At 42.9% G+C, this 12,204-nt stretch overlaps 1 protein-coding gene across 1 annotated transcript in view; it reads left to right on the forward strand.

The window, feature by feature from the left end:
• The first annotated feature begins 4,932 nt into the window (after positions 1–4,932).
• The window catches only part of basp1 (brain abundant, membrane attached signal protein 1), a 76,455-nt gene continuing 69,183 nt past the window's right edge, over positions 4,933–12,204 (forward strand). The window contains exon 1 of the mRNA XM_049598558.1: positions 4,933–5,138. Within this exon, the coding sequence (XP_049454515.1) occupies positions 4,936–5,138 (203 nt within the window). The 5' untranslated portion in view covers positions 4,933–4,935. The remainder of the gene's footprint in view (positions 5,139–12,204) is intronic.

Genomic DNA, 12,204 nt, shown 5'->3' on the forward strand with positions numbered 1-12,204 from the left:
TGACCTCTCCTTAATCCCCACATACTTCCTGCCGGAGGGAGGAGGAGGAGGAGGAGGAGGAGGAGGGTGCTGCAGTTAGCTGCTCCTCATCCTGGGAATCCATCCAGAGCAGCTGAGATGTTGATAACAAACTGCTGAATCACTCTGACACCAACGAAGGCTGAGGATGAATGTTCATTTAAGTATTGATACCACAGTATTAAACAGCTTTGTAAAAGTAAAAGTCCTGTATCCACAACCCTGTCTGCTAGAAATGTCTGGGAGACAGTGCTGGCATGATGAGGCACATTAATACTAGTCATTTGCCAATCGGCCCTAGAGGAAGGATTCAAAAGTTTCAGACAACAACAAACGAGGCGATGGTGGAGGAGGCTGTAATTGTACCTTTAAACAGAGGCAGTATTGTAGATGGCAGTGGTCTGTGCAGCCATCAAATACCTTATCTCTCTTTGACTACACTGCACTGCCTCCATGATCTACAGTGGAACTGCTCTGGTTCATCAGTATCCGCAAGCTTTCAGAAAATGTACACAAATATGAATCAAAGGAACCCAGAGTACAGACCGAAAGCTCCGTCTCCATATTTAACACTGAGCATGAATCTGCCCTAAAACTGTACTTGAGTCAAAATATGAACTTTGAATGAATGCTCAGCGGTCCAGTCTCCAGAAGAAAATGTTGGCATTTCTGCAAACCATGAGTGCATTACATTTGCACGTTTCATACGTATCATCAATGTTTGTAAAACGACATAGTGTATGAGCTGACTTTGTCTTCGGGAGGTAAGAGGAAGATGGATGGTGTGAAACCTCACAAAATGTGTGTTATTTAGAGACCCGTCACTGTTTTTTTAGCTGGGATAGTGTCACGAAAAGTGATTCATTTTTACAGAGACCACTGGTGCGTTTACTGCGGGGGTAGTGCATTGAAAAGAGGGTATTTTAAGCCAAAACATGTTCATTTTGTAACCATAATCAAGTAGGTTTTTTTGTACTAAACCTAACCGTTCATTAACCACAGCAACGCTGAAGATTAAAGTTTGAACATACTTGCTATTTTACTATATAATGACGAAAACTCTGTGTGTGTGTGTGTCTGTGTGTGTGTTCCACGTTTTTCTCCTCACTGACTTGGTCAATCCATGTGAAATTTGGCACAGTGGTAGAGGGTCATGGGAGGATGCCAATGAAGCAATATTACATCAATTGGCCAAAGGGGGGCGCTATAGCAACCCACTGAAATGTCAAACTTTGAATGGGCATATCTCATGCCCCGTATGTCGTAGAGACATGAAACTTTGCACAGAGATGCCTCTCCTCATGAGGAACACATTTGCCTCAAGAACCCATAACTTCCGCTTATATAGATTTTCCGCCATTTTGAATTTTTTGAAAAACACTTCAAATGGATCTCTTCCTAGGAAGTTTGAGTGATCTGCATGAAACTGGGTGAACATAATCTAGGGAGCAATATCTAAAGTTCCCTCTTGGCAAAAGTTGGAAACTTCCTAAAACTGAGCTTCTATAAGGCAATGAATATTGCGGAGGGCGTGGCTCATCACATAAAGGTGTAGAACATCTCAAGGGTTTCACCCATCACCACGCAACTTTGTAGGCATATGACCACACAGAATCTGAGGGGACCCCTCCATTATTGAGCCCATCAAACAAAATGGGGGCGCTAGAGAGCTCATTTCTTATCTAGGCCTAACCGCCATATGGATTTTTACTAAACTTGGTAGATATGTAGAACAGGACGCCTCAAGGTGACTGGAGAAATTTAACTCTAATTGGCAACTGGGTGGCGCTATAACAACAGAAAAATGCTTCAATATGGCTAAAATGCGACCGATCGCTGTGGCTCCCCCTGTGGACCAATGTTGGTGTTGTTTCTAATGTTTGGTATGACTAAGTCATGGTATGGTATGCTGTACATAATCACAGAAACTGTCAGTGTGTCATTCTGTCAGTCAGTCATTCTGTCTGTCCCACGTTTTTCTACTCACTGACGTGGTCAATCTATGTGAAACTGCACATAGGCATTGAGGACTGGCATAGGTAGAAGGTGACAAAGCTACCAACGGGTATGGACTAGTATCATAGTACAAATGTATCTGTGGTCTGCAGAAACATACAATGCCAATATTTTTCTGGTGACTAGGAAAAGTCTGTTTTTAGCCTTTTGGAGACACAAGATTTTCTTTCCTGCAACATCCTCCTAATCTAATCCTGAATTTAAAACTCACTCTACAAAGTAACAACAAAAACAACACTTGTCTCTGAAGTGCATTTACGGAAGTTTGGAAAGTGCAGTTTAAAGGTTCTGGTGCTCCTTTGGGAGACTTTAGCACTGAACTGAAGGAAATGCATTTCACAAAATGAAAGACTGACAAAATATTTGAGGTACTGATGCAGAGATTTAAAATTAGTCTTCATGTAAGATAACTTAGTGCTGTTCTCTGGTTCAGGTAAGTAAACACACTGACTCACCTGGAAACACTTCCTCAGTAGAAGGTTTATGGGAACAAATGACACGTCTCAATTCTTTGCCAACACCGCCATCTTGTGTCTAAATGTGTGTACTACGAAGACACCACTGAACACTGCAAATTTTATTTTCATCCAGCAAACACAAAATTAAATACACACTGCATCTTTAGAAGCTTTTGGAGACTCTGTCCAAGAGCATTTAACTCATATGGTGTCACTGTCATTTTCATTTGGTAACTACATCATCATTTTTGACTGTGCCTTTAAATTTAAAAAACAGATTAGTTCAGTAGTCAAATCAAGCTTCTTTCAATTAAGGCTACTTAGTAAGGCAAAGCCCTACCTCCCCCCACTTGATTTTGAGAGGGCAGTTCACGCTTTCATTACCTGTCGTCTGGACTATTGTAATTCTCTTTATGCTGGATTGGACCAGCAGTCACTGAAACGCCTGCAGGGTGTCCAGAATGCAGCAGCCAGACTGCTGACAGGAAAGAAAAGACGTGATCATATCACCCCAATACTGGCCTCCTTGCACTGGCTCCCTGTCCAGTTTAGAGTTCAATTTAAAATTTTATTATTTGTTTTTAAAAGCCTAAATGGCTTAGCTCCATCCTATCTATCTGAGCTTGTTCAGCTTCACACGACAGCCAGAGCACTGAGATCAAGCAACCAGCTGCTGCTGGCCTGTCCCAGAACTAAACTTAAAAACAAGGGTGACAGAGCCTTTTCCGTTGTGGCGCCAAATTTATGGAATACTTTACCATTCCATATAAGGGCAGCCCGAACTTTGGAACACTTTAAATCTCTTTTAAAAACCTACCTCTTTTCGCTTGCTTTCACCTCTAGTTGAGACAGATATGTCTTTTACAGCTTTTATTTGTATTTAACCTGTACTCTAGTGTTGATGTTTTATTGTCTAAGCCTATTGTTGATCTTATTGATAATTTTTGTGGTTTTTGCTATTCACTCACTCTTTGGATGAACTGTACAGCACTTTGGTCAACCGAGGTTGTTTTTAAATGTGCTATATAAATAAATTTTGACTTGACTTGACTTGACATCAGACTAAAACTCATTTTGTATTAAAAAAAAAACCCAAAACATTTTTATCAGGATTGGTTCTGACACACAACATATTTGAAAATGAAAGACAAAGTATTTTGAATTATTAACTTCAGCTTCAACTTGATTTAGTCCCTTGGTGGTAATGAGTTGTACGGGAAGTAAATATACACAATAAAAAAAGGTATGAGTGAACACATAAGCATATGGACACTCAACAGTTGGGGGGAGGTGGGGAGAACCAAATACAGTAAGCTGAAACAACAGTGGACACTGGAATACAGCCAATTTAAAAAATCTACTGAGCAAACTGAATGATAAGCAGCAACTGAGAACAAGGGTAAGTAATGTTACCGTTAAAAGATGAATTACAAAATCGACGTCTCTCCACCATGATGCTGTTTTTAGGGCTAAAACAATCAGTCAAACTACTGATTGGTCGATGAACCTAAACTCAGCTTTGAAAAGAAGCTAAATGAGTTATTAATTATTTCTTATTAGTATTATCAAGGCAGCATGCCCAGTATTATCTGGTCCCAGCTTCTCAAATGGGAGGATTTACCACACATTTTTAAAATTTAAACGTTTTCCACTGTGCTGAAACATAAATGTGTCCTGGATATAAAGGCTTTTGTTGCATAGATGTGATGGGCTATTACTTTTGATGCAATGCTCAGATTAAACCCAATTTTGCCCACAATTTAAAAATAAATCAGAATGAGGATTGGATTCTACCACATTTTTGTTTTATAAAATGCAGAACAAATGGAGTGTTTTTCTATCCACTTTTTAATCAAATAAAGTGTCTACGTTCTTCTTCCACCTGTGGAGTATCAAGTGCATCAACAAGTCCATCAAGTTTACCAATAAGTCCCTCACTGTATGTGCAGTGAATGGCAGGGGGCGCACAGAGGCAAGAAAAATGGAAGGAGGCAGAGGATGGAGGAGTATTTCCACTAAAACATGCGCAGAGAAAATGTACATTCACATCCAGTGCGCAATACTAGTAGAGAAATGATTCACTAAAATCATAAATCTACCATAAAGAAAAGATTTGACACATAAAAAATAAAATAAAATAATAAATAATCACATTTAGTAGCTAGAATCATTTTGGCACAAGTGACTCCCTCTTTGGAAACACAGGTACTGTGATGAATATTAAAGCGAATATTATTGGAATATTGCAGAAATATTAAAATATGATAGCACTGGCATCACCATAAAGTACTACTGAATATCGTGTGGCAACTATGATATGAAGGCATCGTGTTAATAAACTCGTATTGACGCATCATAATCAGGATTCATAGGATACAAAAATAAAAAAGACTCAGACAGTGAAAGACATTTTCATCCTGAGAAAAAATGTGATTGTGCATCTATGTGTTTGCGTATGTGCACAACCCGCGCGCGTGCGTGTACGTATGGATGCGCGTGCGCGCAGGCGGAGGATCGCCGAGCCGAGCCGTACCGTGCAGCAGGCACAAGCCGCTGGGCGCGCAGGAGAAGCCGCAAAAAATTACAGCAGCCGCTACTTGAAACTGCGAGGAGAGCAGAGGGAGCGTCGGAACTTGAGTGTGCACGGTAAGAACCGCCACGTCTCTTTATTCTCCTCCTTTTCTCCCCAAAAGAGCGCTTTGGATGCTTTTGGCTGTTTTATTTTAATTTTTTTTCATCCCTTTTGTCTTTTTCCATCTCTCCATTTGGGGAGCCGGGGCGCACGCTGCATGGATGAGTGTAGAGAGGAGACAAAAGATCCGCTGGATTTGACGGAAAAAAGAACAAAATAGAACAAAAACGTAGCTGAATAGGAACATTTTGTAATTCCAGATATTAATTCTTCTTCTATCCTCCCTTTTTTTCCAAGCGAAAAAAATATGTGCACGAGCTTGAAAAGGGGTGTGTACCGTCTGGAGGAACACGCGCTTCACCCTCAGACACAGATTTTCGTTTTTCACACTTTTATTGAGGGAAAATGCGCTTCGAGTGCGCACAGGAGCGTCTCCTCACGCGCATCCCGCGCTCTTTATTATTTATTGATTGACCTGAAATTGTTTATTATTATATTAATTTCTCAGGCTGCTAGGCAACGCAAAGAGGAGCGTTTTCCCTCATAATTTACAGCCAGTAAACATTTGAACATCCAGAAATAAGAAGAGCTCTCTCCTGCTCGCCCCACCTCTTTGTCTGTGTGGAGGTGTGACACCATTTGGCTGCATGCAGCTGGCACACTCAAATACACACTATCACACACATTCAGCGTCGCTAACCATATTATGTCATGATTTAGATGAATTATTGATCTCATATTTCCGTTTTATTGCACTGAGAAGGAGAAGGTGGAGGATGGAAGAGGGAGAGGAGGGGGAGATGGGGATTTGGGGAGCGTGTGTGGGAGGGAGGAGGAAGGGGGGGGGGGGGTGATGGAGAATTGAGGGGTGTACCTGAATAACCCCCATCTGCGCACACATACATTAAGTTCATCCTTCCTCTTTGCTTCTGTCGCTGCTGCATCGATGCTGGACGTTATTTCTGCAGCGAGTCAAACTTTATTAGCCATCCTCCGTCGGTTAAATGCCTGGTCCTTTGTTTGCCGCGGCACGCATGCGCACTGGGAGTAGGGTGTGGATGGGAGAGATGCCACCTTGCCTATCAATAGGATGGAGAGGAGGAGGATGGTGATGGCGGGGTTTTAATTCTTGGTCTGTTGATGATTTACGGCGAAGGAAACATTTGATTATAGAAATAAAATGAGATGCTGTCTGTGTCGATGGGATTGTGCGTGCCTCTGTGTGTGTGTGTGTGTGTGTGTGTGTGTGTGTTGTAGATGGCGGTTTGTGTGTGAATGGAGCCCCAGCGATAGTGATGCTGACTGCTTTTTCACTGAAATATCACTCGGTAGGTTACAGTGATGGTGTATTGAAACAGTGAGTCAGTTCGTCAAATAATTGATTAGTTGATATGAAGAAAATTAATAAATGATAATGCACATAATCAATTAATCACGAAGGCCATTATGAAGTGAAAATGGCAGACATTGTGTAATTCCTGCCTCTCTGTTGTATGTCATTGTAAACTGAATATCTCAGGGCTGTGATGGAGATTTTTCACTGTTTTCTGTCCTTTAGAAAACAAAACGACTGATCGCGTATTCAAACATGAAGTTATAAATAAAAAGTTGCATTAGTTGCAGCTCTAACGCCCCAGCTGAGGTCAATATAAAGCAATCCTATTGTTCAGGGGTGTCAAACATACAGTCTGCGGCCAGAACCAGCCCATTAAACGGTCCAATCTGGCCCACTGGATGAATTTACAGACTTCATATTGCTGCACTTGTGAAGTCTAAGGGGGTTGTACACATGCCGCATTTTTTGTGCCGTCAAATTCATTGTTTTCAAAGTAGACGCATGACAGGTGTGCTCAAACACCAGAGTGATGTCAGAGTGACATGGTCGCAGCGTACGCATTCCTGAGTGACAATTTGAGTTTAACCGAATTCAACTTTTGGAACGCAGCAGTGCGCACTACATGTCATGTGATGAGGAACAACCAATCACAGCCAACAGATATCTTTCCCTTCTTCTGTAAATATCAGTCCGTGATGAATCTGGAAAAGTTGATCATGTTAGTGCAGAGCTGCCCAGAGCTTTACATCTGTCCCACAGACGATAGGCCTACACACTTATAAACAGCTCCTGGAAGAAGATCAGCTCTGCACTCAGGATATCAGGTAATAATACGGTGCTTGTTAAGGTTGCTTACGCCGGAAATCCACTGGATGCGTGTCCGTTGCAGAACGGCTGCGCTGGTTATCCGCTGTGTGCTCCACCATCCGTCAACACCCATTGGCTGCGTTTGCTGTGCAGAGTGGTGCAGCTCCGCTGGATAGCGGGAGTCACGAGGACCCAGGAGATCTCGCGAGTTTGCGCATAATCACGCGATATAACAAGCTGTAGTTTCTATAAACAGAACCACAAAACCAGAGAAGTAGTAGGAAGACATCTCTGTGCACCTCCATGATTAACATCTCCTCGTCCATGGTGTCAACGGGGTGAAATGACATCCAAAAACCTCTGACCTGCTGACTTCAGGCCTGCCTCCGCCCATTATGACGTTTTCAAAGTGTAGTGCAGGGAAATATGATCCACCGTGAACACTGTGTATTTTATTTTGAAAATTAACCGGATGTTCTATTTTGCTTCTGTGTACGACTTCGTGCCCCGCACGATCTGCTCTGTGCTGAATTGCTGCGTTGTGGTCCGGTGTCCGGCAAAAATAGAAGTCCTGCGTATCTGTTGTGGAGGGCTCCGGAGCGCCGTAGCTGAGACGGAGCCGGAACACAGCACAGCCGCAGCCGGTGGAAACACACATTGACTAGAATTGAAATGGATTGGCTCCGCTGCCGTTCCGGAGCGCAGACACAACCCACACGCATCTGGTGGAATTTGGGGGTTAGCAACCTCAGACACAACCTGCCGCCATGCTCTGAAAAGCTAGCTGAAAAAAAAAGGCACAAGAGTAGCAGCCAGTGTGCGACCTCGTGTTTTCCAGGCGGTTAAAGATGCGGCATGCGTACAACCCGTAGAGGTGCTAGGTTTCAGAAGCAGCCCAGCTCCCAACAGACGTCAATATGACATCACAAAGATATTGGACTTTTACATCAAATAGACAGTTAAAATATCGTCAACTTGATTTTCAATCTAAACACAATTTTACGTCTAACAATGGAAGAATTTCACATTTTGTTTACATGGCAGACGTTGAGTTTTGTTCTTCGTACCTTACAACTGAATGTCCTTATTCTGCATCAAGATGACGTTTGGAAGATTTTTGTTACTTAACAACACATCTTAAATCCCCAAAAATATCATCTGGCGTCAGTATTCATCATCAGGTTGAAGTTGGCGTTAGACGTTGTCTTGACTTTGAATTTCGGTCACCTGACGTCACAACCTAAATTCAACCAAATATCATTGTCTAACGATGTTAGGGCCAGCTGGGACACGGTGAGGAGGCTTTAGATTTGCAAATGCTTTGTAAGACACAGGATAACTTAACCTGAGTCCTCAGTAGCTTTTAGTGGGTTTTTACTGTGTCTTACCACACAGGAGTGGGAATGACAAGGACCTTTTGTGTATCTGTTGAATTCTGCATTGACCCTTTAGTGGAGTTGTTGTATTCAGTGTGTTTTCTTCTGCTATGTCTGTATAATGTCAGTGCAGTATTTATGTAATACTCATTATGGGACATGACTTGTTTGTGTGGTGCTCCTCCGTCATGTTTAATGATCTGCTGAGATGAAACAACCCTTTCTAACTCCCAGTTCATCAAATACCAACGCTTGGCCAGTGGCCTGTTGGCATCCTTTAGCGGCGGTGTGACGGCCCCAGGGGCAGCATTTCTTGACGCTCTGGGCAACTGCCATAGTTTAGAGTGAGAATGTCAGAGAAAGTGTTTACCTTCTTTGTAAGTGTGTTTTAAAAAGACCCAAAACGTGTAACAAGTGCAAATTGACACGCTGTCCCCGAACGTCCAAACACAATGCAAGAGGGTTCCTAACGTGCCGTATTTTGACGTGTAGGTCCACTGACCAAGTGCAGGTATTTGACGAGTTGAGAGTGAGAATGTGTTGGATAAAAGTAACTAAACATTCCTCAAGTACAGAGGTAGAGCGGGTCGTCCACTAATCGGAAGATCGGCGGTTCGATCCCCAGCTCCTCCAGTCTGCATGTTGACGTATCCTTGGGAGAGATACTGAACCCCAATACTGAACATGGTGGCACCATGTATGGTAACCTTGGCCAGCAGTATATGAATCTGTGTGAATCGGTGAATGTGACATGTAGTGTGAAAGTGCGTCGAGTAGCTGGAAGACTAAAAAGGCGCTATACAAATGCAGTCCATTACTGACTCTGCTGAAGGGGCCCATTGTCTGGATATTGTACAGTATTTCATCATAATGTGAGAATGTCTTGGTGATAAGAGTTGGTTCTTTCAGAAGATTTTTAAAAGTCATAAATATTGTGGATGTATGGAGCATTCTGATTGGCTCAGACACTGCCATGTGACTGTCTGGGCACACTTGTTGTAATATGCCTTTATACTATGTTACTTAAACCTGTCTACTAAAGACAAAGATGGTTTCAAAGAAAAAAAAATACATCACTATAACAGACAAATTAAATATTTTTTGTAATATCACAAAAAACAAAAATCCAGATAATATCCAGTCTCATATCACGACACCAGTGTTAAATCAATATGTAACTCAGCTCCAACTCTAGTATTCATTTAAAGCTCTGGTATGTGTCAAATATGGCGAAGAGTTCACAGCAGCGGTCTCCCTCTGAGCCGTGTTATAAGATCGCCATGGCAACGTGGGGACTGTAGTAATGTGTCCCGTCTGTCTGGCTGCTGATTGGCTCTCATAAATCCAGCCCTGAGTCCGTTCATTCATCCTGCCGGACGGAGACAAACAGCAACCTGATGAGAAGTTACGACGGTGACTCATCCATTACCGCCGCTGTCTGCTGCTCGAGGTGTGTGTGTGTGTGTGTGTGTGTGTGTGTGTGTGTGTGTGTGTGTGTGCGTGTGTGTGTGTGTGTGTCAGAGAGGGGAGCAGAGACATAGCAATGATACTGTGCTCGTCCTCTCTGTCTATGTCATGAATTCAGTCTAACTCTTTTCTGTCTGACACACGCACACATGCACACATACACACACTACATGGTAAAAAGTATGTGGACAGGAGGTTATAGGGCCGCTAACAGAGATGTCCACATACTTTTGTCAGACAAGAAGAGAGGCTGAAAAAGAGAGACAGAGAGTGAACCTTGCAAGTCTCAGATGGTCCCCTCTTTGTCCGTCTTTGTGGTGCCCTATCCCCCCCGCCGAGATGTCAATAATAAAAAAATGCACTCTTTGTCACGGCTCTGAGGAGTCATGTGATAAACAGGATCACTTTTCATACGACGCAGCGCCTGCCTTAATTAAACCATTAGCCTGCGTGAGATGCAAGCGGAGGCTCGTTAACTTACAGCAGAGGGGATGAAGCGGGACAATGGGAGGCTGCAGCTGCTACTCACCGCACATGCAACCGAGTATGAGTGCATGTGCGTGTTTGTGTGTGTAGAGGAAGGTGGGGAATGGGTGCAGCTGCAGGTTGAGTCACCACTGCTGCTACTACTGTCACTACCGCGGCACAGAAAGTGGACAGTTTAACACAATGGGGTCAGTTTTTGGGGCCTAAAACTCTCATTAAAAGAAGGAAAAACAATCTGCAAATGAGGTGACTTAGCATCCACTACCAGTGCAGTGTGGGTAGTTTTCCAGAGATGTGTATCAGGAAATAGGACAGGGTGACTCCTGCATTATAAGAGGAAAGAACTGTCCCTATATCTGAGAAAAGACTTGGATTAAGTTAATATACAGTAAGCATCAGAAACAGCAGGTGAAATAATCCCTTGTGCTTTTATTGAGGAAAATACAATCTCCAGGATTCAGGAACAGACAAAATGTGCAGATAACGTCAGGCAGTGCAGTAAGAAATATTGCTGGAGTGCCGACTGTGCAGCTGTGTTTCATTATGGTAGCAGGTTGTGTTGTGTTTTACACTGTAAGGAAGTGCAGAGCTGCTGGAGGTGGCCAGACGCTGCCTGCCCTGCAGCATGCAGTAGTATCTGACATGGGCTTGACTGCACTACAGCCAGTATGCTCAAGATTGGTTGGGAGGATCTGGTTAGCATGAACTAATGTGGAGGAAGTTGATTTTATTGTGTGTGTTTATGAGTTGTACGTGAGAACATTTGAGGCTTATAATGGTTGGTGTGCCTGGCTGTATCCTTCATTTTGTTATTATGTGTGTGGATTTATTTGCTGTGTTGTACTTAAACGTATTCCCATATATTTCATAATGCTTTAAAAGGAATCTCCACCGCTTTTACACATCACAGTCTGTACAGGTGGAAAAAAAAACAGTTGGGTCTCCAGAGGGAGCTGCACGAAATCTGATCAACCACCTCAAGGGATGTCACTTAAAAATGAATAAAATCTGGAACGTGAGGAGTTAGAAAGACCTGAGCTTACCTGACCTCTGTAGCCCACCGCTCATCTCTGCTTGAGGCTAAGCAGCTGCTAGCTACATTAGCTGCTACTAGCATAATACACCCCAATCTTAGGATGTGATTGCTGAATGAAAATTTGACAACGTATGTCGCTTTTATAACAGTATTTATGAAATTCATTGCCAATTAAAATGCAGCTTTTGTGGTGACAGCCTTTTTAGTAATTATTGCATTAATACGTATACAAAACTTTTTCCTAATACGGGATCTGGCCATCTGGGGATCCTCCATCAGCACCATTAATGCCATAGACCCCATTCTACATTCATATTATAATCCACACCAAGTGAGCTGCCTGACAGAACAACCTGGTCCCACTCCTAACTCGTCACACACTGATGCACATAGGCAACCTTTACATACCTGTCAAGTTTTTGATTTGAAAATAAGGGAGATTTTCCGGCGCCTGCCGCAAGCCGTCCCACCACCCCAACCAAGCTCCAGTATCCCTTACATTTTAAGACAGGTGTACAGGAAATCTAAAATAACCACTTGTCAACCAAACCTGCTGTCAACACTAGCCTCGT

The sequence above is a fragment of the Epinephelus fuscoguttatus genome, linkage group LG15 (genome assembly GCF_011397635.1).
Source record: "Epinephelus fuscoguttatus linkage group LG15, E.fuscoguttatus.final_Chr_v1".
NCBI classification, from domain to species: Eukaryota; Metazoa; Chordata; class Actinopteri; order Perciformes; family Serranidae; genus Epinephelus; species Epinephelus fuscoguttatus.